At 55.6% G+C, this 26046-nt stretch overlaps 2 protein-coding genes and 1 long non-coding RNA gene across 5 annotated transcripts in view; 2 read left to right on the top strand and 1 right to left on the bottom strand.

Moving 5' to 3' along the window:
- Positions 1-8000, top strand: part of HNRNPUL1 (heterogeneous nuclear ribonucleoprotein U like 1) — a 35741-nt gene extending 27741 nt beyond the window's left edge. For all 3 annotated transcript variants that reach the window (XM_055412097.2, XM_055412098.2, XM_055412095.2), the window contains exons 11-15: positions 483-651; positions 1242-1526; positions 2586-2875; positions 6368-6562; positions 7094-8000. In XM_055412097.2, coding sequence (XP_055268072.2) covers positions 483-651; positions 1242-1526; positions 2586-2875; positions 6368-6562; positions 7094-7210 — 1056 coding nt within the window. In that variant the 3' untranslated portion in view covers positions 7211-8000. The remainder of the gene's footprint in view (positions 1-482; positions 652-1241; positions 1527-2585; positions 2876-6367; positions 6563-7093) is intronic.
- A 3283-nt stretch (positions 8001-11283) lies between these two features.
- On the top strand, positions 11284-19949 carry CCDC97 (coiled-coil domain containing 97). The gene is made up of 5 exons (XM_055412094.2): positions 11284-11483; positions 14588-15043; positions 16859-17134; positions 17564-17693; positions 19355-19949. Exons 1-5 carry the CDS (start codon positions 11438-11440, stop codon positions 19473-19475), a joined length of 1029 nt encoding a protein of 342 aa, XP_055268069.1. The 5' UTR covers positions 11284-11437; the 3' UTR covers positions 19476-19949.
- LOC148774352 (uncharacterized) lies at positions 18465-20070 on the bottom strand. Its single transcript, XR_016035934.1, has 3 exons — positions 19944-20070; positions 19023-19118; positions 18465-18603 (listed from the first exon to the last, which is right to left on the bottom strand). It is a non-coding gene; the product is annotated as an uncharacterized LOC148774352 (long non-coding RNA).
- Positions 20071-26046: the final 5976 nt, after the last annotated feature.

The following is a 26046-nucleotide window of genomic DNA, read 5'->3' as shown; positions in this document are numbered from 1 at the left end:
AAGAGTGTGTGTTGTTTGATTCCACTGGTTTTTAAGAATCACACAGATATTTCTAAAATTACATAAATTCAATACAGGTCATCTCTGGGGAGTAGGCTTGCAGCAGTGGGTGGATGAAAGGCTTCTTCCTCTGCGCTTTACACCTTGTACTCTGAATGTTTTTACGGTAAGCATGTGCTACTGTTAGAATAGGGGCCGAGAGAGCTGTAACGTACAATACCAAGAGCAAATAGGGTTAAAAAGCAAAGTCCAGACATCAGGAATCTCCTGTCCTGTGACTGTCAGCAGCCACTTTCCCAAGTCACTTCGTTTTCTGAGGGTAGATTCAAGAATCTTGGAAGTGAAGAAGGAGCAGATTCCTGAATTTTTCTGCTTAGGAGAACTGGTATCCTTTTCTCACTCCCTGGCCCATGTAATACCCTGCAGAGGAAAAACCAGCTTGTAATGTGCCACCTCTTGCCTCTTCTGATACCTGCCCCTAGACAAATGTTTATGGATCAGCCCAGAGACGAAAAATGAGGCCATTTGAAGGCTTCCAGCGCAAAGCTATTGTAATTTGCCCCACTGACGAGGACCTGAGAGACCGAACGATAAAGCGGACTGACGAAGAAGGGAAGGATGTCCCAGACCATGCGGTCTTAGAAATGAAAGGTAGGCAATGAACGGTTCCCAGGAAGAGTCTCATCCCGTCTCTCCCGCCCCAGCTCCTTGACCATTCTTCTTTGATTTTGTTCTTTCTTTGCTTCTGCTTTGTCCCTTGCCTGTGTAGTACAGCTGTGACTGGAAGATCTGCCCATGTCCCTGTGGGGGCAGGCTTTTCAGATCAGATGGGGGTGGGGCAGGATGCGGGAGAGGGTATGTGGGAACACCCTCTGGAGACCTGCATGGTCTTCTGCCTCTGGCACCCACTGGGTGGGCTGGCTGAGCAAGCCTCAGTGAGGCTTCTCCATAAAAAACAAGGATGGTGATTCCCCTTGACTGGTTTGTTCCCTGGGGTATCAAACATTGGTTTGGTGGAGCTTAGTCACCTCTTCAGAAAAAGGAGAAGAGGGTCGTGGTTAGCCCCTGATTGTTGTCAGGGAGGCAGAGCTTGGGACCCTCTCTCCTCTGTTGCTCACACTGCGGTCCCCTACTTCTCCTCCCTCTGGCAGACGAGTGTCCTGGGGGTGCAGGAGACTAACCCACGGAAGGTAGGTACTGACCGCCTTTCCTATCCCTCTGGCACCCTTCCCTCCTCCTAGCCAACTTCACGTTGCCCGATGTTGGGGACTTCCTGGACGAGGTGCTGTTCATTGAGCTGCAGCGAGAGGAAGCAGACAAGCTGGTGAGGCAGTACAACGAGGAAGGCCGCCGGGCTGGACCGCCGCCTGAAAAGCGCTTTGACAACCGAGGCGGGGGTGGCTTCCGGGGCCGCGGGGGTGGCGGCGGTTTCCAGCGCTATGACAACCGAGGTCCCCCAGGGGGCAACCGAGGAGGCTTCCAGAATAGAGGAGGAGGCAGCGGTGGAGGAGGCAACTACCGAGGAGGTGAGACATCTCACACTGAACTCTCCTACTTGTGGTTCCGGAGTCAGGGTTGACTGCTTCCTCAGTCAGCAGATGACATTTCCTTGGCACCAGCTGTGGGCTGAGCCCTGGTAGAGAACTGAGATAAATCAGTCTGGGGCCTCAGGGAAACTCACACTGTCACCTCTTCCCTCCCCACCCCACCCCCCCACCCCCGCCAACAGTACCCCTGAAGGCCCTGCCCATTTGTGTGTCACATTGCTATGATTTTTGTGAGTCTTTCCCACCCCGTATCTGACCACGAGCTCCTTGAGAAGAAGGGCCAGTCCTGGGTCCCACCTCAGGACCTTGCACAAGGCAAATATTAGGACTGTTTTTGCTTGTAAAACAAATGGAGAAACAGGCTTGGAGAGATTAATTTGCTCGATTCACCCAGGTGAATCCATGGTTGGTATCAAGTGATGGATCCAGAGCCCAAGTTCTTAGTCACTAAGTTACGCTATGTCTGAAGTGTATGGTCGTGATTTTAATAAGCGTGCCCTACTCTGTCTCAGTCTTGTGTTGGATGGTTTAGGGGACAGAGCCATGACCCAGTCGCTATCACCCTTCAGTGACAGTCCAGAAGGATGCTGGGCTGAATGGGAAACCCCAGGGTTACAGTGAGCTCCAGTGATCCAGCCTGCCGAGGAGCAGGGCTCAGGAAAGGCCCCAGAAGTGCTAATGCCTAAGCTAAGGTTCTGAAGCCCCACCAGGAGTGGGGTGGGCAAAGAGTTCTGGGCCAAAGGCTCAGGAGAGGCTGGCTCATTTGGCCAAGCACTTAGATGTTGGAGAAACAGTAGAAACCAAGATAGCCCTGGTTCCAGGCCCAGAGTCCAGTGGGCAGGACAAACCTGTCAGCAGGCCTTGATGACTGGGCGCTCCCAGGGCTCTGGGGAAGGCCAGAGGGGGTTCTTGATTTGTTCACTGGACCTGCTCTGTGCATGGTCACCCTGGAGCCACAGCAGTCCCCAAGACAGCCCGACACCTGAGGGTCTCAACCAGTCAGAACAGTCAGACCTCTTACCTGCTTCTCCAATGCAGGTTTCAACCGCAGTGGAGGTGGTGGCTACAACCAGAACCGCTGGGGTAGCAACAACCGGGACAACAACAACTCCAACAACCGAGGCAGCTACAACCGGGCTCCCCAGCAACAGCCTCCGCCACAGCAGCCACCGCCACCACAGCCGCCACCACAGCAGCCTCCACCACCACCCACCTACAGCCCTGCTAGGAACCCCCCAGGGGCCAGCGGCTACAACAAGAACAGCAGCATCCCTGGCTCGAGCGCCAATACCAGCACCCCTCCTGTCAGCAGCTACAGCCCGCCACAGGTGAGAGGATGAGTGTGTGTGTGTACAGGTGAGAGGATGAGCATGTGTGTGTGTGTGTACAGGTGAGAGGAGGAGCACGTGTGTGTATAGGTGAGAGGATGAGCACGTGTGTGTATAGGTGAGAGGATGAGCACATGTGTGTATAGGTGAGAGGAGGAGCACGTGTGTTGTGTACAGGTGAGAGGATGAGCACATGTGTGTATAGGTGAGAGGATGAGCGCGTGTGTTGTGTACAGGTGAGAGGATGAGCACATGTGTGTATAGGTGAGAGGAGGAGCACGTGTGTGTATAGGTGAGAGGATGAGCACGTGTGTGTATAGGTGAGAGGAGGAGCACGTGTGTGTGTCCAGGTGAGAGGATGAGCGCGTGTGTGTGTACAGGTGAGAGGATGAGCGTGTGTGTGTGTCCAGGTGAGAGGATGAGCGTGTGTGTGTGTCCAGGTGAGAGGATGAGCATGTGTGTGTCCAGGTGAGAGGAGGAGCACGTGTGTGTACAGGTGAGAGGATGAGCATGTGTGTGTACAGGTGAGAGGATGAGCATGTGTGTGTCCAGGTGAGAGGATGAGCGTGTGTGTTGTGTACAGGTGAGAGGATGAGCGCGTGTGTGTATAGGTGAGAGGAGGAGCACGTGTGTGTATAGGTGAGAGGATGAGCATGTGTGTGTCCAGGTGAGAGGATGAGCATGTGTGTGTCCAGGTGAGAGGAGGAGCACGTGTGTGTACAGGTGAGAGGATGAGCATGTGTGTGTACAGGTGAGAGGATGAGCATGTGTGTGTCCAGGTGAGAGGAGGAGCACGTGTGTGTATAGGTGAGAGGATGAGCATGTGTGTGTACAGGTGAGAGGATGAGCGTGTGTGTGTATAGGTGAGAGGAGGAGCACGTGTGTGTATAGGTGAGAGGATGAGCACGTGTGTGTCCAGGTGAGAGGATGAGCATGTGTGTGTCCAGGTGAGAGGATGAGCACATGTGTGTATAGGTGAGAGGATGAGCACGTGTGTGTCCAGGTGAGAGGATGAGCACATGTGTGTATAGGTGAGAGGATGAGCATGTGTGTGTCCAGGTGAGAGGATGAGCGCGTGTGTGTATAGGTGAGAGGATGAGCATGTGTGTGTCCAGGTGAGAGGATGAGCGCGTGTGTGTATAGGTGAGAGGATGAGCATGTGTGTGTCCAGGTGAGAGGATGAGCGTGTGTGTGTCCAGGTGAGAGGATGAGCGTGTGTGTGTCCAGGTGAGAGGATGAGCGTGTGTGTGTGTCCAGGTGAGAGGATGAGCGTGTGTGTGTGTCCAGGTGAGAGGATGAGCGTGTGTGTGTGTCCAGGTGAGAGGATGAGCGTGTGTGTGTGTCCAGGTGAGAGGATGAGCGTGTGTGTGTCCAGGTGAGAGGATGAGCGTGTGTGTGTCCAGGTGAGAGGATGAGCGTGTGTGTGTCCAGGTGAGAGGATGAGCGTGTGTGTGTGTACAGGTGAGAGGATGAGCGCGTGTGTGTGTACAGGTGAGAGGATGAGCGTGTGTGTGTGTACAGGTGAGAGGATGAGCGTGTGTGTGTACAGGTGAGAGGATGAGCGCGTGTGTTGTGTACAGGTGAGAGGATGAGCACGTGTGTGTATAGGTGAGAGGAGGAGCACGTGTGTGTATAGGTGAGAGGATGAGCACGTGTGTGTGTCCAGGTGAGAGGATGAGCGCGTGTGTGTGTACAGGTGAGAGGATGAGCGCGTGTGTGTGTACAGGTGAGAGGATGAGCGTGTGTGTGTACAGGTGAGAGGATGAGCGCGTGTGTTGTGTACAGGTGAGAGGATGAGCACGTGTGTGTATAGGTGAGAGGATGAGCGCGTGTGTTGTGTACAGGGGAGAGGATGAGCACATGTGTGTACAGGTGAGAGGATGAGCGCGTGTGTGTGTACAGGTGAGAGGATGAGCGTGTGTGTGTGTACAGGTGAGAGGATGAGCGTGTGTGTGTACAGGTGAGAGGATGAGCGCGTGTGTTGTGTACAGGTGAGAGGATGAGCGTGTGTGTGTGTACAGGTGAGAGGATGAGCGCGTGTGTGTGTCCAGGTGAGAGGATGAGCGCATGTGTGTGTACAGGTGAGAGGATGAGCGCACGTGTGTGTGTACAGGTGAGAGGATGAGCACATGTGTGTATAGGTGAGAGGAGCGTGCACGTGTGTGTGTGTGTGTGTACAGGTGAGAGGTGGGGCCACGGGTCCTCATTCTTACTCCAGCCCTGCCCTTTCTCCCTTTGTTGCCAGTGCTTTCAGCTGGGACAGACCCTAGATATTCCCAGATCCTTCCAGACTCAGAGGAAATCGGGAACCTACATGTTTTGTCACCCTCAGGGCCGACTGTTGTCCCGAGCAAGTGCATTTCTCTTGGCTATATTATCATCAGCCTCACTGAATTCCCAAGAGAGCACTTCATTGGAGTTACCTCTTGCCCAGGCTAGAAGGGGTGTGACCCCTTGGTCTTTAGGATGTGGAGACAGACCCTGAGGTTGGTGAGGACTTGACCTCTGCCCTGAGAGCTTCACTGCTAAGCAGCTCCAGGCTCAGTTCAAGTTCTCAGAGAGCCAGTTCTTGGCTCTGGTGTGCACAGGCCCTGTAACCAGCGGTCCCTGTTTACTGTGCGCCTTCCACTCGCCAGGCCTGGAGGCAGCTGCCAGGGGATACAGGTGCATGGTCTAGTCCCAGTCTAACCAGAATATTTCCTAGAGCAGGAGTTGGGCAGATGCAAATTCAAACCCTAGCCTCACAACCTTCTGCTTTTGTGACCTTGGACAAAGCTTTACCTCTCAGAACGTTGTTTTCCTCATAAAGGCTCTAGGCCTTTGTTAGTAGAACTCACTTCCAAGGTTTGGCTGTGAGGGAAAGACGACGTTATAGCTTTGCAGGTAAGGCTCTGGAAATAGGCAGACCTGGAGGCAAGTCACGACTCTTTGCCCGTGTGACTTGGGCCCTATTGATTTTACCTCCCTGGCCTCACCTTCCTTCCCTATAAATCAAAGCCAGTGGAACCTACCTCAGAGTTGATCGGCTGTCCGGTGAGTTAAGGATACAGCCTGGACATGGGGAGCACTTAGGAAATTGCCACTACTGTTTTCCGTAGTTGGTCTTCCTGTAACAAACACCACCATTTATTGTGCTCAGTGGAGTATGCATATAAGCTTCCTGAATGTGTGCGCAAGGCAGTCCAGAGGGGCATCCTGCTGTCCTTTTCTTTCTACAGGGGCGGGGAGCGGGGAAACACCTCAGTTTCCACGAGATGCTGTGTGCCTTGCTCCTGAGGGTCTCAGGCCTGGGATTAGAATCCCGGATAGAGCTCTGCATCTTCCCGTCCTGCCAGGTCACAGAGCTAACCCACACCCGCTTCTTAGCCCTCGAACAACCTCCCCCGGGGACATTCCTTTGTGGGCCCACTGCTTACAAAGGCCCTTCCTCCATCCCAGCTGAGCTGGCTATTTCACAGAGACCTGTGTTTTTTTCCCCCTCCCACTTTCCAGCCGAGTTACAGCCAGCCACCTCCCTACAACCAGGGAGGGTACAGCCAGGGCTACACAGCCCCACCACCTCCACCTCCGCCACCACCTGCCTACAACTATGGGAGCTACGGCGGCTACAATCCAGCCCCTTACACCCCACCACCGCCCCCCGCGGCACAGACCTACCCTCAGCCCAGCTACAACCAGTATCAACAAGTAAGTGTCAGAAGCAGGGAAGGTAGAATGGGGCCCCACACGGATCTGTATTCCCAGACTTATGTCCCTACTTATCCCTAAAAAGATGGGCAGTCTTTTGGTGTCCATCTAGTACAACCATTCCATTTGGTGACCACTGCTACACTGGCTGCTAAGTGTAGGAACTGCCATTCTAGTTCCTCTCCCCAGTGCAGCAAGCAAAGGGGGCCACAAACCCTGCTTCAGCACCATGGCCAGTGTCCATTCTGATTGGTTGGTGCTAGGCCACCGTACCTATTTTTGATTGTTTTGATCGTGGTATAAAACACACACGTCTAACTGTACCTGAAAGGGCAGAAGGTTGGCAAGCTTCAGTCTCGTAACTGCCCGCCCATGCTACAGCTCATTCACTTGTCCTCCCAAGGTACCTTGGTTTCTCTGTCAGGAGACCTCTGTGTTGACTATCGTCACTGTACCATGGCGGGGGGTGGTTGGGGAGGAGCCAGGTGTGCGTCTGGATGAACATGTGGCGTTGTTGGTTTCTCTCCCCAGTACGCCCAGCAGTGGAACCAGTACTATCAGAACCAGGGCCAGTGGCCGCCGTACTACGGGAACTATGACTACGGGAGCTACTCCGGGAGCACACAGGGGGGCACAAGCACACAGTAGCCAGTGTGTCCTGGAGGCCCTTGCCGGCTTCCTCCACCAGCGCCCACCTCGACCCTCCTCGCCCACCCCCACCGGGTCCCGTGGTGCTGGGGGATGGGTCCTCCCAGGGCTGCCTCCCCTCTGAGGGGCTCTTCCCCCACACAGGGCCGGGCATTTCCTCTGGATTCAAACAGGCAACAATGACCTTTTATTTTCTGTTCATCCCCCTACCCTCCTTCCTTTTTGACTAAAGACCCCTGTCCCTTGCCTTGGTCGAACAGTGAGGCTACAGGGCTGAGGGGAGGGCCCCTTCCTGTCCTCTCCTCCCAGCCCTGCTCTAGCCCCTCAGCTTCCCAGACTCTCATGCAGTTGGTTGTAAATTCTTCCAGGAGCTGTTTTACTGTCTACTTTTCAGGATTTAAAAAAAAAAAAAATCAAAAACTTAAAAAAACACAAGTTTTAAAAAGCAAAATGCAGAGGGAGGAAGCAGTGACAGATTTTTTTTTTTGGTAATTATGCTTTTTTTTTTTTTTTTTTTTTTTTTTTAATTTTTAGAACTTGTCCGTTTTTACTGTGGGTCGGCTGTTGATATTTCATCAGGATAACCATTTCTTTGCTGAGTTCAGGTGACAGAGGAAGAGCCACACCCTCAAAACACACACAAAACAAAACCACAGAATCATCTTTAACCTAACTTTTTATACAATGTCTCAGTTTCCCGTAACTTTGCACACAAGCTTCTGTGTTGAGTTGAATTGTACCTGCTTTTTGTATTTGGAGAGAGTGTGACTATTGAACTTGAAACCTTTTATTCCGGGTGTCTTGGTAGTTTCTGGTGGGATTAAGCGGGTGAGAGGGAAGAAGGGATTTGGGGGGCTCCTACCCTTCAGAACATGAAGTTTCTCCCACTGCTCCTCTCCAGAGGTCTCCCAGTGCCAGACCTAAAGGTTTTTCCTACAGTGATCCTCTGATTATTTTTACTTCCCCTTGACCCATATGTTTTAACAGAACTTTTAACAAACTGCACTTATTAAGAAATGTGTTTGCCCTGTTTTGTTTTGTTTTTGTTTTGTTTTCAATAAATGACATGGCACCTCCTAGCAGGAAGGAAGCAGGGTTTCAACCCTGAAGTGTTACTGCAATTGGCCTTTACTTGGGGTGGGGGCCTTTACAAGGGACATTATTTACTCATTCATTGAATACTTACCGTGGGATTTGTGTTCAGTCGCTCAGTCGTATCCGACTTTGCGACCCCATGAACCGCAGCATGCCAGGCCTCCCTGTCCATCACCAACTCCTGGAGTCCACCCAAATCCCTGTCCATCACCAACTTCCAGAGTCCACCCAAACCCATGTCCATTGAGTGGGTGATGCCATGCAACCATCTCATCCTCTGTCGTCCCCTTCTCCTCCTGCCCCCAATCCTTCCCAGCATCAGGGTCTTTTCCAGTGAGTCAACTCGTCGCATCAGGTGGCCACAGTATTGGAGTTCCAGCTTCAGCATCAGTCCCTCCAGTGAACCCCCAGGACTGATCTCTTTTAGGATGGGCTGGTGGGATGTGTGTCTTTCCCCATCTTTGGTGCTGGGTGTGCCCCTGTAAACCTGGGGCCCTAAGTTTAAAATCCACTAGTTCACTTTTAAAGTGGTTCTCTGGTTTCTGCCCCTTTCAGTCCACCCACAGACCCCAGTCCCTCCCAGAATTTGTGAATAAAAAGGATGTAACAGGTCTCTCAGCAGAGAGCAAGGTAGGGCCTGTGTTTGGGAACAGGGTGGACTGTTGGGGTCACCCCTGGGTGTGACTGCCCATCTACATTAGGTCTGGCCTGGGTGCTGGACTAAAGATGGTTCCTGACTGCTCCTGGATCCAGGCTGGTGGGGTTCCAGGGACTAATGTATCCAACTAGTAAGTGTCAGTTCTTGCTCTGTTCTTATCCACCCACTCTGGACAGTGTTAAGAACACAGCATGACCAAGGTGGTCTTGGACCCTGCCCTCAAGGGGCTCCCAATCCAGAAGTGACAGAGACCTCTCCTGGAATGGTGACAGCTTCAAGATCAGCTGTGAGAGCGTGGGGTGGGTGTGGGGTGTGGTGAGGGCTTCCTGAAGAAGGGGAAATTTTTTTTTTTTAGTGGGAATGATCTGGGATAAAAGATTACATCCCCAGCCTGTCCTTCCCTGGCAACTTGAGTCACTTCTTCATTCCCTCTGGGCATGCTGTGCTCCTGACCCCTTGTGAGGGACAAGGCTGGGACACAGGAGGGGCCAGTTCAGCCTCACCTCTTCCCTCACAGAACTATCTCAGAGCCTTCTGAAGGGGACACGGACTACAAAAAAGGGAGGAGGAAGGTTGACTACCTTTGAGGTCAAATGTGAGGCATCTGACATGAGATGGAGCCAAGATTGATGCCTAACCGCTACAAGTGACCCTAAAGTGGCCTCCCTGCTGAGAGGGCCTGAGGCCCTCTAGGCTGGGAAGGCCCCCTGCTGCAGGTCCATGTGTTGGGCAAGAGTGCCCTCTGCTGGCCTCAGCAACATCTAAGTGTGGTCCATTCCGTTCCGTTCAGTTGACTGCGACCCCGTGGACTGTAGCCTACCAGGCTTCTGCGTTCATGGGATTCTCCAGGCAAGAATACTGGAGTGGATTACTATTTCCTTCTCCAGGGGATCTTCTAAGTGTGGTCTGCTGCTGCTGCTGCTAAGTCACTTCAGTCATGTCTGACTCTGTGTGACCCCATAGACGGAAGCCCACCAGGCTCCCCCGTCCCTGGGATTCTCCAGGCAAGAACACTGGAGTGGGTTGCCATTTCCTTCTCCAATGTGTGAAAGTGAAGTCGCTTAGTCGTGTCCGACCCTTAGCGACCCCATGGACTGCAGCCTACCAGGCTCCTCCATCCATGGGATTTTCTAGGCAAGAGTACTGGAGTGGCTTGCCATTCCCCACCTATTCCAAGCAGCAACTGAGCCATTTTGCTCCAGATCCCTTATCCTGGGAGTGCAAATAGGAAGTTACTCCTATTTGCTTTCAGCCATAATAGGGTTACTGCATCAGCCTCCTCACAGATCTCGCCGTCCTCCAGTCCCTGATCCTGATGCCCTCACGCTCTTCTACCTCTCCACAGGATAAAGCAGCTCAAGCTACTTAATTCGGCTTACATGGCCCACATGCCTGGGCCTGGTGACCTCACTGGCTTTATCTTGCCACTCCCCGTTCAAACTTCAGATCACTTGGCTGTTCAGGGAGAGTCACAAATCCCTTTCAGGCTCTAAATGCCATGAATTTCTGCCTTGGAAACGCATGTGTACTTGGAACTTTGCATAGATTCATGAGATTCTCTGATCCTTGCAGTCTGGTCAGGGCCAAGTTAGAACTTTCCTATTCCTTGACCATACTGAAGTCCTTGCAGCAAACAGAACTATGGATGCCCGCCTTCCCTTCCAGGGCTTTGCCATGCCCACTTCCTACATGAGACCTTTCTCTACCTCCTTCTTACCCTAATTCCTGCTCATCTTTCAGGTCTCATGGTATCCTTTACTCCCAGAAAGAAACCTTCCCTGGGCCCTCCAGCCTGGGACGGACAGCTCCCTTAGCTGAACCTGTGGGTCCATCAGCCCTGCCCATTCGGTCACTGGTAGCACTTGAATGCCAGTCCTTACCAGTCCTTAGCCATCACCTAGGGCAAATCAAGACCAAGGTCTTCTTTCCACACCTTTAGATTCTTCAGGTCCTGGAAACACAAAGTGGGACGTACAGTCTCTGATCTCACCACCAATCATGCTAACCAGGGGCTGGGTGTGATGACAGGTATGCTACAAGACTTAGCAAATATTCTTTGAGGTGGTGAAAAGGATAGGTCTAAACCAGAGCCCAAGCACTCAAGAGGTCATGAGGGTGGTGATTCATCCATTCCCAAATTAAGCATGCTGGGCTCTGGGATCAGTAGCGCACAGGTTGAACAGTGCTTCCCTCCCGAGACCCCACAATTTCGTAGCGGTTCAGGTTGTCGGAGGTGGCCCGGAAGAGCCTATCTGACCCTAGCCCCCTTTTCCTGCCCGGCTGGGGTGGGCGGGGCCGGACAGCAGCACGCGTGCGCATAGGGAGGGCCACCTTCGTCCCGGAACTTTGGTTCCTGATTCCGTGGAGCACCCGGTCCCAGGAATGTACTCAGCCGGAAGTGGCCTCTAAGGACCTGCGTCCGGAATTGGTGTTAGGAGCTCGCCACGGCGGGTAACAAATCGTAGACAATTGGGATGGAGGCCATAGCGACCGCGACTGCGGCGAGGGAACCTGGTGAAGGTGAGGTCCTGGCCGCGCGGAGGCGGCAGGAGGGTGGGGGTGCAGTGTCACTGTGAAATGTTTCCCCTTGAAGGTGAAGGAGGACTCTATAAAGAAGGCACCTGTCCTCGGCCTTACCTGTCCGCTTCGTCCAGATTAACCCCTGTCTTTGCAGGCTGACCTCTTTTATCCCATCGCCTCCCCCGAAATTAACCTCTTCCAGCTCTTTCCGTGTCCCGGTTAACCCGTTTCCTTACCAGGCTAACTCAGGCTAGCAAACCTGTCCCTGTCCCGGGCTAACTCTCCCATTTTCTCTGCCAACCTTGCTTTCTCAAGTTACCTCCTTCCCTTGACTCCTCCCCTCCCACGCAAACTCTTATTTGCTAACGCCTCCCTGCATTTCACTCTAATTCCCTTTCCCCGAAAGTCCACAATCCCATCTGCTTACTCAGGGTGGTTAATCCATTTCTGTGCTCTTTTGAGTTTTCAATCTCTTTATTTCTCCTGATGCCTCTCCCATCAGTACTTAAAATGCTTTTGTTTTGATGATCCAAATTCTGTCCTGGTGCTTCAGGGTACGTGGGTTGAGGTGCGGTTAAACATCACAGGCCAAGAGTTGGCCATTGTTGAAGCTGGATGATGGGTATATTTGTCATTGTACTACTTCTGTGCATGTTTGAATTATTCCATAGTAATAAAAAAGTTTTAACCTAAAAAGCTATCCCTTGATTCCATGCCGCCTTCCAGATACCATTTAATCTTCTCCAAAGAGTCATTTACATTTGCCTCCTCTTCCCACCCACTGCTGTCTGGCTTTTACCTTCAGAAACTGCACTGATTAGGGTCCCCAGTGATCTCCCTGTGTATTTTTTTTTTTTCCTTTTAGGAAAGTTTTATGTATTTATTTATTTATGGCTGGGGTGGCTCTTTGTTGCTGCATGCAGGCTTTCTCTAGTTGTGGAGAGCCAGTGGCTACTCTTTGTTGCAATGTGTGGGCTTCTCACTGTGGTGGCTTCTCTTGTTGCAGAGCACAGGCACAGTAGTGGTGACCTACACGTTTATTTGCTCCAAGGCATGTGGGATCTTCCCAGACCAGGGATCGAACTGGTGTCCCTTGCATTGCAAGGTGGATTCTCAACCATTGTACCACCAAGGAAGCCCCACTCTAGTTAAACCACATGGTTTTTTTTTTCTTGTTAAACTACTTGCAGAATTTGATGCCATTGACCCCTCTGTCTTTACTGAATGTTTTTCTTTGGTTTCTGTGACACCATTCTTTCTGATTTCCTTCCTATCTCTCGGGCTCCTCCTGCTCAGCCAGCATTAGTTTCCCATGGCTGCTGTAGCAAATGACCACAAACTGGATGGCTTAAAACAACAGAAATTTCTTCTCTCACGGTTCTGGAGGCCAGGAGTCTGAAATCAGTACCATTGAGTTGACATCAAGGTGTCAGCAGGGCCGAGGAGGCTCTTAAGGGAGAACCCATTCCTCACCTTTCCTAGCTTCTGGTGGCTCCCCACATTCCTTGGTTTGTTCCCACATCACTCCAGTCTCTGCTGCTGTCTTCACCTCTGGGTGCATCAAATCTCCCTTTGACAGGACACTTGTAATGGCATTTAGGGCCCACCAGGATAATCCAAGAGAATCCCCCTATTTCAAGGTCCATACCTTAATCATATCTGCAAAGACCTGAGTTTTGTGGGGGGTTTTTGGCCATGTAAGGTTAAAATTCACAGGTTCCGGGAATTAAGATGTGGCTATATTGGGGGGCATTTTTAGCCTCTCACAGCCTCCTTCCGATCCAGTCATGGCTCTTTCTTAGTCCCTCCTCTCTTTTCATCCCTCACACACTCTCCTGTACCCTCCCCGTGACTTATTTCCTTCAGCTCCACTGCTTTCCTTGGCTCTGATGACTTCTGTAACTGTCCCCAGAGCAGCACTTCTCTCCTGAGAAGTCTCCAGCCCCAGGTACCAGCAGTCTCATAAATGCCTTCCCTTGGGTGTCTCCTGGGCCTGTCATACCATCCATGTCCCAAATTGGTCTCAACATCTTCCCCCAAACGTGCTCCTTATCCATGCCTCTGTGTCAGGGACAGTTTGACCCGTTTACTGGCCAGAGGCCTGGACCTTAACTGAATGCCTTCCTCGCCTCCCAGCCCTTCAATCCCATGACTTGTCCTAGTCAGCATCTGAAGCATCTTTTTAATCTATCCTCTCTTCCATAGCCCCTTACATGGTCCAGCCCAGTCCTCTCCTGCCTCTGTGACTAAAACGCTCCCTGAAGCCCGTTGCGCCTATAACCACCACCCTCTTTCTCTTCCCCGTCCCAGTCAAGCTACCTGAAGGAGTGGTCTCTACTTCCCTCTTCACTTACTCCCTGCTTGCAGTGGCCTTGCTCCAGTTCCCGCCACTTTTGAGGACACAGCTCTCAGCTTTTCTGTTTGCAGTGCCTGTACTGTCTTTGACCTTGTCTGTCTTCTCCCATCAGACCAGGTGCTCCCAGCTCAGGGCCCAGCATAGGTTTAGCGTTGTTGAAGAGTGGTTGGATGGATGTGTGTGAGTAGGAGAGAAGGACCAATGAATGCGTGAACGAGTCTGTGAATGTGCTGATGATTTCCTGGGCAAGGGAAAAGGCAAAATTGAGCGAATCAGTGAATGAAGTGGTCAAGGACTAAGGAAACCCACCAGGCACACTTCTCTCTCGGGGCCTTTGCACTGGCTCTTTCCTCTGCCACTTCCCACGGAAATGTCATGGCTCAGTCCCTGACGACCTCAGGTCTCCACTGAAATGTCACTTTTTTGGCAAGACCTTCATTGACTGTCCACTTAAAACTGCAGCCTGACCGCCATACCCTCCTCCTTCCCTCTTAATTTTCCCGCACAGCTCTTGGAACCACCTAACACACTATTGTTTTCACTAACTATGTTAACATTTGTCTGCCTTCCCCACTAAACTGTCAATCTCTTGCTTAGGGTGGTCTCTCTAGGGCCTAGCACAGTGCTCAGAATATAGCAGGTGCTCACTAGAAGTGAAATGAGTGGGTGAGTGAGCACTCAGTCCCTTTCACCCACTCCCTAGCCCCTCTCCCATCCCTGGAGTGACTGATCTCCCCTCTCCCCACAGGCTGCAGAGAGCCCAGTCCTGGGCACTGGGGGGAGCTGAGCTGGACGCCGGTCCTGTCCAGACCCCAGGACAAGGCGGAAGCAGCAGAGGGAACACCAAGGGCCCTAGACGCCGACCCCCCTGAAGTGGAGGACCCGGCCGTGAGTGCCATGCTGCGCGCAGTGGCTGCCAGCCGCCTGCCCGTGTGCAGCCAGCAGCAGGGCGAGCCCGACCTGACGGAGCGGGAGAAGGTGGCCATCCTGGGCCAGCTGTACCACGAGAAGCCGCTGGTGTTCCTGGAGCGCTTCCGAACGGGCCTCCGGGAGGAGCACCTGGCCTGCTTTGGACACTTACGTGGTGACCACCGCGCAGACTTCTACTGTGCCGAGGTGGCCCGGCAAGGCACCACCCGCCCCCGCACGCTGCGCACCCGCCTGCGTAACCGCCGCTACGCTGCCCTGCGTGAGCTCATCCAAGGTGCGGGGCACACGGACTGAGTGGGAGGGGAGACTGCGGCAGAGGAAGTAGAAAACAGGGGTGCAAGAGCAGAAAGAGAGATCCTGGAGAGACAGAAATGTGAGGTGACAGGGCGTGAAAGGGAGAGACAAGTGGGGACTCACGGGAAGAGAATGGCACAGGCAGTGAGAAGGGCTGGAATTTTGCAGATGACAGAAGTGCCATTTCAGACCAGCGGGTCAAGGACACAGTGTCCAGCAGTGTGATAACTGGTCATCCCTCAGGAAAACTAGGTCCCTGCCTCATACTGTACAAAGAGGCATTGCCAGAAACCTAGGGGAACATGTTCAGGAAAGGCCTCTTGAAACACACACATGTGAAAAGCATGGAGAAAAACATCAGTGGGACTTCCCTGGTGTCCAGTGGTTATGGGTTCATCCCCTGGTCAGGCAGCTAAGATCCCACATGCCTCGGGACCAATAACCCGAAATACAAAACAGAAGCGGTATTGTAAGAAGATTCAATTAAGACTTTAAAAATGGCCCACCTCAAAAAACCTTAAAAAAAAAAAGGAAAGAAAATATCAGTACCTTTTTCTCTTTTCTTTAATTTTTAAATTAAAAAAATTTTTTGTAACATTGGTACCTTTTTGACCATGATGTAATTACAAGCAGCTTTGTGACCGAAGACACCAGAACTAAAAGATGTTAAAGACGAGAGCAAATGAAGGACAGGGTGAGCCAAGATTCTCGTCAGAGAGGAGGCACGGGCTCTAGAGCAAGGGGGCTGGAGAGGGGCACAGCGGCAGGTGAGGAGCTGAGGGAGGCTGAGGGAGTGAAGGAAGCGGGGTGAGATGGCAGAAGCTGAGGAAGCGGGAGAGAGAGATGGGGGCGGGCAGAGGAGCGGAGGGAGAAGCCGAGACCCAGAGAGAGAGAGTGCCGGTGAGAGAGGAGGAGGGAAACTGAATGTGGTGGGAAACACCACGAGACGCAGCTGCGGGGGTAAGAGGGAGGACAAGACGGGGCCCACGACAGGGCTCTTGAGGGCGGGGCTGGGCAGGCCGAACCCTTGTCTAAGGGACAGAGCCGCCTCTGCAGGGGCAGACAGCCAGGGGAGGCGCGAAGGCCCTGAGACAGGGGCAGGGAAGCCCGGCCCACCTGAGGGGTGAGGCGTGGGGCTTGGAAGACCAACAGGGACGCCCACGCCTGGGCAGGTGCCCCGCGAGACCTGACGGGTGCACACGCATGCCTGCTCCATGCAGATGCGCTCTCACGCGCCCAGCAGTGCGGGCATGTCCAGGCAACAGCCAGAAGGAGGCTCCGCAGACAGGCATGCACGGTCTACACACTGGCTCCCGTGTGCAGTATCCCTGCCCACAATGCCCTGCTCACCAGCTCCGAGACACAGGGGCCCAAGCAGTGTGCTGATGTGTGCACGCATACACGCAAGCATGTGCATGCACACACGGGGTGCAAAGCCTTGCCAGTACAGCTGCACGCAGGCCCTAGGCCAACAGGGCCTCAGGGGCCGGAATGTCCAGCAACCTGACTGCCCCCGACAAACTTGGGACACGTGAGTCCACACGTAGATACAGGCCTGGTCACATTCACGTGCTCACACACGTTCGTGAGTCCTGGTGGTCACGACCTCTGACATCTGTGCATGTTTCACTGCATTCCTGAATTGGACAATCACACACTTGTGTGTGTACAGCTTCGGGTCAGCGTGGTTCCACGCCTGGGTGGACACAGGTCTGCCCAGATGCTCACCCCCACCCAGCCCCTCGCCTCACCCGCCACCCCCTGACCCCACACCCACCCTGTCTCCTCCGTGCAGGGGGCGAGTACTTCAGTGACGAGCAGATGCGCTTCCGGGCCCCACTGCTTTACGAGCAGTACATCGGGCAGTACCTGACCCAGGAGGAGCTCAGCGCCCGCAACCCGGCCCACCGGCCACCCAAGCCCGGCCCCCCCGGCTCGCCCACCTGCCCGCTGTCCGACCTACTGCTCCAGTCCTACCAGGAGCGGGAGCTGCAGCAGCGGCTGCTCCAGCAGCAGGAGGAGGAGGAGGCCTGCCTGGAGGAGGAGGAGGAGGAGGATGAAGATGAGGAAGGTGAGGGCCGGCAGTCGGGGACCCCACCGTCGGCACACCCAGCCCCAGCCTGTGTGCCTTGGCTCTTTGGCACCACCTGCAGGAACAGACGGCACATCCTCCCCTGCCTGCCCTGAGCACCCTGGCCCTTCCGTCCTCTCCAACATCCCTGTCCCCCTCCTCAAAGGACATCCCTCACCTCTAGGCCTTCGCTCATGCTCTTCCCTCTGCCTGGAGGGCCCTCCCTTGACCGTCCCCCTTCAGGTGTCAGGTCTCCACCCTGTTCTGCGGCCTCCAAAACACCGCGTTGTCATGGGTTTGATGTATGCCCTGGGAAGGTAGGGATGGGGCCATCGTGGTCACTGCCCTGTTCCCAGGGCCACCCAGCATGAGGGACGCAGCTCTCTGTGCACCCCTCACACACCCCCACCCTGGGCGTCTCCCCTACAGACCAGAGACCTGGCAAAGACTCAGAGGCCTGGGTCCCCGACTGGGAGGAGAGGCTGATCCTGCGGGAAGAGTTCACCAGCCGCATGCACCAGCGCTTCCTGGATGGCAAGGATGGCGACTTTGACTACAGGTGCCCCCTGCCCTCGCCCCTAGTCCCCCAGCCGGCACCCCACAGGGCAGGGGCTCTGGGTTCACCCAGCTTAGGGGTTTCAGATCAGAGGTCAGTGGGTGACCCTGGAGTAGCTTTGTCCATCTCTGAGCTTCCGTCCCCTCCTCTGAAGTAGGGATTTGAGCGGGGCTGACATTCAGCTCCACGTTGATAGACCACCGAAACATTCCTGTCCGGGCGGATGATGTGGTGGCCTGATACGAAGTGTCCCCAGGACTGCAGAGGCTCTCATGCTGCAGGAAGTAATCCCTGGCAGGGTAACGCCTGGCGTAGAGGGGCCTGTGCCGGGCGCCCCTGCCGTGCTGGTGGTTCATTTCTGCAGTACAACCCCAGGGATAAAATTCCCAGACCACCTGAGTGAAAAGAGATTTTGCCATCACGGAAAAGGACACAGGCGAGTGAAGTATCGGAGTAAAAAGATAGACGGTTTTGTTGACTGCGGCAGCCTCGCCTTGTGGTCCGAAACATCAGGTGTGGCAGCAGAGGGCCCACTCCCCCCCACACAACACGTGAACAAGCGGCCCCACGGGTCTCATCAGTAGAATGGGGGTCCTCATTGCCTTGGCCACGCCAGCCCCTGGTACCAGAGCACCTCTGGTCCAGTCTGGGATCCCCAGCTCCAGAGGCAATTCTGGCTGATCCACTTCGACATTTATCACTCTCAGGGTTCCACGCAAAGCAGTGAGTAGAACGCCTGGGCCCTGGGTACTCAGTAACGGCACCACTGCCATCATACAGCCAGGTGCCCACGAGGAAGTCAGACCCAGCATGAGGAGTGGTGTGGACCGAAGCCTGTCCCATCTGTGGGGGTCGGGAGGGTGGAGCTGCCGGCCTGCATTCACTGCCAGGTTCTCAGCGCTGCGTCCAGACTCTGGGGATCAAGCAGGGAACAAAAGCAGTGGAAGGGTTCTCTGTCCAAGGGCACCCCATTCCAGTGAGGAGGGCAAAAAATGGATTTAGTGAGGGAGCCAGGAAGAAAAAGCAGGAGGGTGGGTGATGAGGTGGCCAGGAAAGGCTCTCTGAGCAGGTGACTTTTGAGCAGAGACCTGCAGCAGGGGAGGAGTAGGCCATGCCAACGCCTTGGGGAAGAGCATTCCCAGCAGGGGGCAGGAGCCTTGAGGGGCACAGAGAGCCGCTGGGTGGGTGAGGAGGGAGGCGGACGGTCCAGATAATCCTTTGTGCGGGCTGTCCTGCGTGCTGTGGGCATTAAACAGTCTGCCTGGCCTGTACCTCCTGAACACCAGCAGCAGCCCCCCTCCAAGTTGTAACAACCAAAATGTCCCCAGTTACCACGAATGTTCCCTGGGGTGGGGGTGCGGCAGAATCTTCTGGTTGGGAAGCACTGCCTCTGGGGAATGTGGGCCCATGTGTCACCACGTCTTCCAGCTTTTTAAGAGAAACCAGAAGTTGTCTTGTAAGATCTTTCTTTGGCAAGTGTTACTTTTTGTGGGAAGCCCTCAGAGACCCAGCCTAACCCAACTGTAAGTTACCCCTGACTTACAGCTGCCAGCATACGGCCTTTCATTTCGGGGGAACCCCGGGCCCCAGCTCCTCCACCGGGTGAGAAGTGGGGAGGCCGGAGTGCAGGCAGAGCCCATTCCTGACAGCCCCTCCCCCTGCAGCACCGTGGATGACAACCCTGACTTCGACAACCTGGACATCGTGGCCCGGGACGAGGAGGAGAGGTACTTCGACGAGGAGGAGCCCGAGGACGCGCCCAGCCCAGAGCTGGACGGGGACTGATGGCTGCGGCCGCCCGCCGCTGCCCCCCCCGCACGAGGCCACTGACAGGCCAGCTCAGGGACTTTGTCTAAGCAAAAGCAGGGCGGTTGCCGGTACCACCAAGCCTGGTGGTGGTCTGCACGCCCTCTTCCCAGCTGTGCCTGGGCATCCCCCCACCCCTCATCCCCCCCCCCACCTCTTTCTCTCCGCCTTTCCATCTCCTGCTTTCTCTCTCCCCCCGCCTCCCTGTTTCTCCTTTCTGCCTTTCTCTTTCTTCTCCTTCCTCTGTGCCTTGGCCCTTATCCCCACAACAGGGCCTGGGATGAACATCCTCCCCTGGACCTAGGCCAGGGGGCCCTCTGTGGCTGGAGCTGGCCAGGTTGACCCCAGAGCAGTGCCCCACCACTCCGCCCCTCCCCACCCTGCCCTGACTCTCCTGCACGCTGCCCTGGAGTCTCAGGCTCCCAGGTGCCCCTCCTTGCCTGTTACCTTCTGTCTCCTGTGGACTCAGCTCTCGGGACCCACGGCCACACATTCCCATCTCTCAGTCTCTGTGCTGGTTCTGTCCTTCTCTGCCTTTATCTCTGGGTTTCAGGATCCCCACCCCCCTCCCCAGGCTGTGAGCATCCCCATCCTGGCTGCTGTGGGCAAGAGAACCTGGATGCTGAGTAACCCAGCCTCGCTGTGGACAGCAGGGAGACCCTGGGAGTGGCCACCTGCTCTCCCCTCTCCCTCAGGACTCAGGTTTGGGAAAAGTGGGCAGGAGCAATGTGGGACCACGGGCCTGCCAGGTTGGGTACGGGGGACTCTCCCCTCCCAGCGTCCCTCTCCCAGCCACAATTTTCCCTTCCTTCCTTCACTTCCTCCACCTCCCTCTTCCTCTCCTGTTTATACTCCCTGAATACGCACAGGCTGTTATCATGGGTCCTGAGTCATCCCACATATACACACAGCCGGCCCCAGCTTCCCTGCCCCCAGCCAGCCACAGAGCCGGCCCCACGGAGCCCCCTGCCGCCCTGGGCTAATGGGAGCCAGATGGCCGCCTGGTGACTCAGCAGCCGGCCTGTGGGAACCCAGGTGTCCCGCCTTCCCATGGCCCCGCACTCAGCTCATGCTCCCCCAGTAGACATACACAGAAGGGGCTGGCTGCTAGCGGGGGGAGGACACAGGCCGTGGGTTGGAGAAGAGAGGTGTGGGGACCCCTCACTCTCGTGAGCCAGGCCATGGCCTGGCCTGAAGGCCCTCTCAAAAGTGCCTCCTCCAGCATGTAGCCCAGGGTGAAGGGAGACCCCAAGGATTCCTGGGGCCACAGCACTTGACCCCCAGGGCTCGGCTCTGCCCTCTGGATCAGATGGAATTAGAGCCAGACACAGAAAGTGAAAGCCGGATGGAGGCTGGGGTTGGGGGGTGGGCGGTATGGTTCAGACAGATTATTGAATAAGGAAGCTTCCAGTTCCTGAGCAGTTCGGTCCTGTGCCAGGCCCTGGCCAGGTGCCTGATGCTGCACTGAACCCTCCAGACAGCCCCAGGAACCAGGGGCTCCATCCCATTCCATGGGCAGTCCAGAAAGGAGATGTCACATACTCAAGGCCAGGTCTTCGAGACCACCTCCCAGCCTGCCTGTCCACTACTCAGGGCCACGCGGCGTGGACGGACACACCCATTTCTCGGGAGTACCAACTGAAGGAGAGTTCGCTGCTGAGGCCGCTAACTGTGGATAATGCCTTTGGGGCCCTGCACTGCCCTTCCTCTCCACGGACGCATGGAATCTTCTAGTGTTTAGTCAGTACCTGAATCACTGAACCACCACAAGATCCCGTGCAGTACAGACTCTCAGCACTGACAGTGCATCTCGGGGGAGGTCCAAGGCTATCCCGTCAGCCAGACCCACAGCTTGAAAAGATGAAGAGGGTGGGGTGTTTGTCTCAGGTTCTGTGTTCATGCCCTCCAGTTGTGAGGGGTCTTTCATACCACAAGTATCAGCCCTGGATGACCTGTACATATTCCATTTGATCATTAAATTTGTGATATACTGTGCCATGCATAAATTTGTCACATAATTTTTTAAGTGATGAGAGACAGCATTTTGAGTCAGAATTAGGGTTAGTCAGATGGCGGAGCAGGAGCGTCTGTACCAGAGGGAGACAGAGGTGGAGCCCGGAGACACACCCCCGTCAGAGTCGCTGAGACATGGAGGTGCCCAGAGAGGCGCCTACCCCTCCGCTCCCACTCCTGGGGTTGGGGTGGGCGGAGAGGCTGAGTCAGGGAGGGGAGAGCCCCTCCGAGGGCATCCGGCCCCCACCCCCATGTCTCCGGTCTGTCCCGGTCGGGCTCTGCTGGCAGCCAACTCCCCCCATCTGACACCTCTGTGCGTCCCGCCAGAGCTAAACCTGCCCCAGCCCCTCCTCGCTGTCCCTCCTTCCTCTGCTCCTCCCCTCGCTCCGTCTTCTCTCTGAGGGGCTGTCTCTGCCGCTCTGTCAGCATCTCCCTTCTCTCAGCCCCTTCTCTTCCCGCCGCTTAGCCCCCACCTCTCTCTCTTCTAGTCTTTCCCTCCCTCGGTCTCTGCTTCCCCATACCTTTCTGTCGCAGCTCCCCGCCCCAGCTGCTCCTCTTGGCTTCACCCTCATTTTTTCCTAGCCCTCTCTCTGCTGTCTCCTGGCCCACCCCCCTCATCCCCACTCTGTGGGTCTCTGTCCCAGGTCCTGGGAAGCCCAAGGGGAATGTGTGGGTCAGGGCTTCACTGGTGGCCCCTGGGAGCCCAGGATGAGGGGTCACCACCTCTCCCCTACCCAGAAAGGGGGCGGGAAGGGGCAGCGAGGCTGTGGCCTGTCTGGCCAGAAGGAAGTGACTGTGCTGTGGCCTGGTCATCCCCGCCCCCAAGGACCTGCCGGGCTGCTACCGCCCCCGGGCTGGGGCCGAGTAAACACAGCCGCCGGCAGCTCAAGATATTTATACCGAGGTCCGGGCGTGGGTCCAGTGCCCACCACAGCCCCTGCCCTGCCCTGCCCGCCACAGCCAGCCCCGAGCCAACGTGGCACCAGCCAGCAAGGGGACGCAGCCGCAGACACAACCAGCCTCCACTCGGCACGGAGGCTGCCAGGGGTGTTGCTCGGGACGCCAGCGGCTTCACTGGGGACACAGGATGCCCCCCTGCCCTGGAGACACAAGAGCACAAATGCAGCCCCGCACATGCAGCTGCCCGTGAACGTAAGCACACACCCCACCGAAAACTCCAAAGCGACAGCACAAAATAGAGACCCACGCAGCTGCTCACACATTGAAGTCATCAGCCCACATGTGGGGACACAGAATGCAGACACCACCTGCTCACAGACCCCACAGAGGCTGAGAACACCAGTCCTGGAGATGGACACGCACACACACCGCAAGGACAGCAAGCATGTGGCAGACACACCCCACAGACACAAACATGCTCAGAATACCAGCAACACACACTGATCACGAAACAATGTAACCCAGAAGCTGCTCGCCCACAGACACACTGGGAACTGTTACACACACATACTGAAAACGGCCTGAGTCGGAAACACAACACACACACACTATACCTCCTGGAAAAACACTTTTCTCACAGACCCATAAACACACTTCAACTCAAACTTAAGCTAAGACTGTACAAATTTACACCCAGAGAAGAGGAAGGGTGTTGAGAAGAAAATCCAGAGAAATAACACACCCCAGGGACACAACAAACTTACACACACAGACTAACCGAGTCACATGGTGTCAGGACACAGAAACCAGAGTGCACACCAGCTTATACAGCAGAAACACAAAGCAGGTGCAAGCGCCACGAATGCAGCACAGTCATACACACACACACACAAATGCACGTTGGAAACGCGAAAGCCACCAACACACTGGATGTCCAGAGATCGAGGGAGAAAGGGATTTTCTTTCCCTCCCCGTCACCGCCCCCCTCCCTTTCTCCCTCTCTCGCTGACCCCGTCCCAGGTCCCAGGCACGTCTGGGGGAGGGGGCAGGAAGGCCTGGGCTGGCCTCCCTCGGCCCTGCTTCCTGCGCCGTGGGGGCCGGACGGGAAGCTGGGGCTCCAGCCGGAACCCAGGCTCCCCCCACGACTTCCCTCCCCGCCCGGGCTGCCCGCGGAGGCGGGGGAGGGGAGCGGGGAGCCCCCCGAACCCCCGGGTTCGCCCCTGCGGCCGGCTGCGGGCCGGCCCTGCGAGGGCCGGGCCGGGCCCGGCCTCCCCGCGGGGGCCCGGTGCCGGGAGCGGCCGCGCAGGGGCCGCCCCCGCGGCCCGGAAGGTGCAGAGCGCGCGGCCTCCCCTGCCCGCGGCGCCCGGGCAGGTGGGCGGGGTGTGGCCCGAGGGCGGGGCCGGGGCCCGGAGGCCGCGGGAGCGCGCGGCCGGGACTTGTCCCGGGCCCAGGCGCGAGCCGGGCGTGTGAGGGCCGCGGCCCCGGGGGTGTGTCTGGGTGTGGGGGCCTCTCCGTCTGGGCCCCGGGGTGTGACAGTGCGTCTGGGTATGACGGGGCGGCCGCCGTCCGGAGGGCCGTGGGGGGACTCCTGGGCTGGGCGTGTGGCGCTGTCAGGCCGAGGGGGCGCGACCGCCCGCCCCGCAGTCTGCGCGGTCCTGACGTGTCAGGTCTCCGTGTGTGGGACGCGCCTGGGTGGGGCCGTGACGTGTCAGGCCGTGTGCGTGCACGCTGTGCCTGTGGGTGACGGTGACCCCTTGGAGGATGTTTGTGTAACTGCTGGTGGGTCGCAGCCTCTGTTTCATTTCCTGACGGGCTCGGATGCTGCGAGGAATGTGTGCGTGACACTGCTCTTCCTCTGTCTGCTGTGCGGTGGTTGTGACCGGGACCCCACAGGAAAAACTTGTGTCACTGCGTCTTGCTGTGTCCCTGTTGAAGTCTCTGCTTATGGTGTGTCCCAGCGGAACTCCACGGCTGGGCTGTGTGCATGGCATGGGGCAGTGTGTCACACTGGCACCAGGTCTCCCAGTCAATGACTCGTGGGCGCCGCAGGTGTTCGTGTGTCCATTGTGGCACTCAGGCGACTGGGACACGGTGGGGCCTTTACCCATATCTGAACCTCTGTGTGAATGTGAATGTGTGCATACATATGCCACATCCTCGTGGGGCTGCAGTGACTACTATTCATATCCTCGTGTCCTTGCCGGCATCTCCACACCAGAGGCTGGTAACAATCAGGACACATCCTTGAATAGAGATCTTCTCTGGTCCCCCATCTCATGCCTGGCCCTTTATGGGTCCCAGACCTCGGGCAAGAGGAGTGACCACATGTCTACCGCTGCTCTGGGCTGGAGGGGGCAGATGCTGGGACTCATACAACCAGACCTAGAGCTGCTGTCTCCCTGCCCCCAACAAAGGAAGCTCAGCACCCACACCATCGTCCCCCAGGGCAGTCACTGAGCAAAACAGGTTAAGGAGAAGGGCAAGGGAGAGACTGGAACTGAAACCAGGGGCAAGAGGGGAATCTGAGAGGCCAGAGAAAGAGGAAGCAGGGGAGAGTTCACCAGCAAGACCCCAGCAGATAGAAACCAACAGAGCAAAGGGAAACCCAGCCCAGCTCAGGGTGCTGTCATTTCTCTCCTGGACAGTTGGTCTTCCTGGGGTCACCCTCATGCCCACTTCAGTCTGCTTTCAACCATCAGCCAGAGGGAACCTCTGAGCAGGTCAACTCACGTCCCTCTTCTGTTGAAAACCCTGTCACGGTGCCTGCCTCCCTCAGAGAACAGGTTCTCACAGGTTCCCTGATGGGGGTCTGGAAGGTGGGACCAGTGCAGAAGTCATGTGCATAAACCCCCAACTCCAGCTGCCTGGATTCGAATCCCAGCTTTGCCATTTGCTAGCTGTGTGACCTTAACAAGTCACTTAATCTGTGTCTCAGTATTCCCATCTGTGGAGTGGGGAGCAAATGGTCCCTGTAGCAGTTGTCAGGCTTTCCCTGTCAAGGGTCAGATAGTAAAGGTTTTTGACCTTGCACAGTTTCTACTCAACTCTGCCCTTGAAGCACTAAATCAGCCACAGACAGTACAGTAGGGAACGATCAAGGCTGTGGTCCAGTAAAATTTTATTTACAGAAACGGGCAGCCCGTCAGAATTTGCCTCGGGAGATAGTTTGCCAACCCCTGCTTTCTTGAGCTGCGGGGAGAATGCCATGAGCTAGAAGCTCCATACCTGGCGTGGAGAATTGTTGTTATTACTCTCTGGCCTGTGAGTGTTACTTTCTGACTCAGATCTTAACACCCTTCCCTATGCCCCTCCCTTCTAACCGCACTGGCCTCTTTCCTGTGTAGCTTACCCCAAGTTCATCTTCACTTCCAGGCCTTTGCTTTCGTCCTCCTACCAAGAACACCCTCCCCCATCCTCCCCCAAGCTGCCATTTTGGCTTCCTTCAAGTCCCAAATGCCACCTCCTCCAAGAAGCCCTCCCTCCTCCCCAAAGCCATCTCTAGCCCATCCTGCTTTCCTATTTTTGCACAACGCTACTACGTCTGTCTCCTCCCCACAAAGTAGGTTCTTCGTGGGCAGGAACAATTCCTTAACCTCTCTGGGCTTCGGTTTTCTTAAAGTGGGTGTTATCAATCTCT

This window comes from Moschus berezovskii, chromosome 22, assembly GCF_049115385.1.
Source record: "Moschus berezovskii isolate FMDL1 chromosome 22, NW_MosBer_1.0, whole genome shotgun sequence".
NCBI classification, from domain to species: Eukaryota; Metazoa; Chordata; class Mammalia; order Artiodactyla; family Moschidae; genus Moschus; species Moschus berezovskii.
This window is presented reverse-complemented; position numbering and strand designations above follow the sequence as displayed.

Bases quoted from the DNA above. Each gene is read 5' to 3' on its own strand.
- CCDC97 (XM_055412094.2), top strand. From the start codon at position 11,438: ATGGAGGCCATAGCGACCGCGACTGCGGCGAGGGAACCTGGTGAAG. The intron at 11,484-14,587 runs GTGAGGTCCTGG...CTCTCCCCACAG, and splicing joins GGCGAGGGAACCTGGTGAAG to GCTGCAGAGAGCCCAGTCCT. The intron at 15,044-16,858 runs GTGCGGGGCACA...TCCTCCGTGCAG, and splicing joins CCTGCGTGAGCTCATCCAAG to GGGGCGAGTACTTCAGTGAC.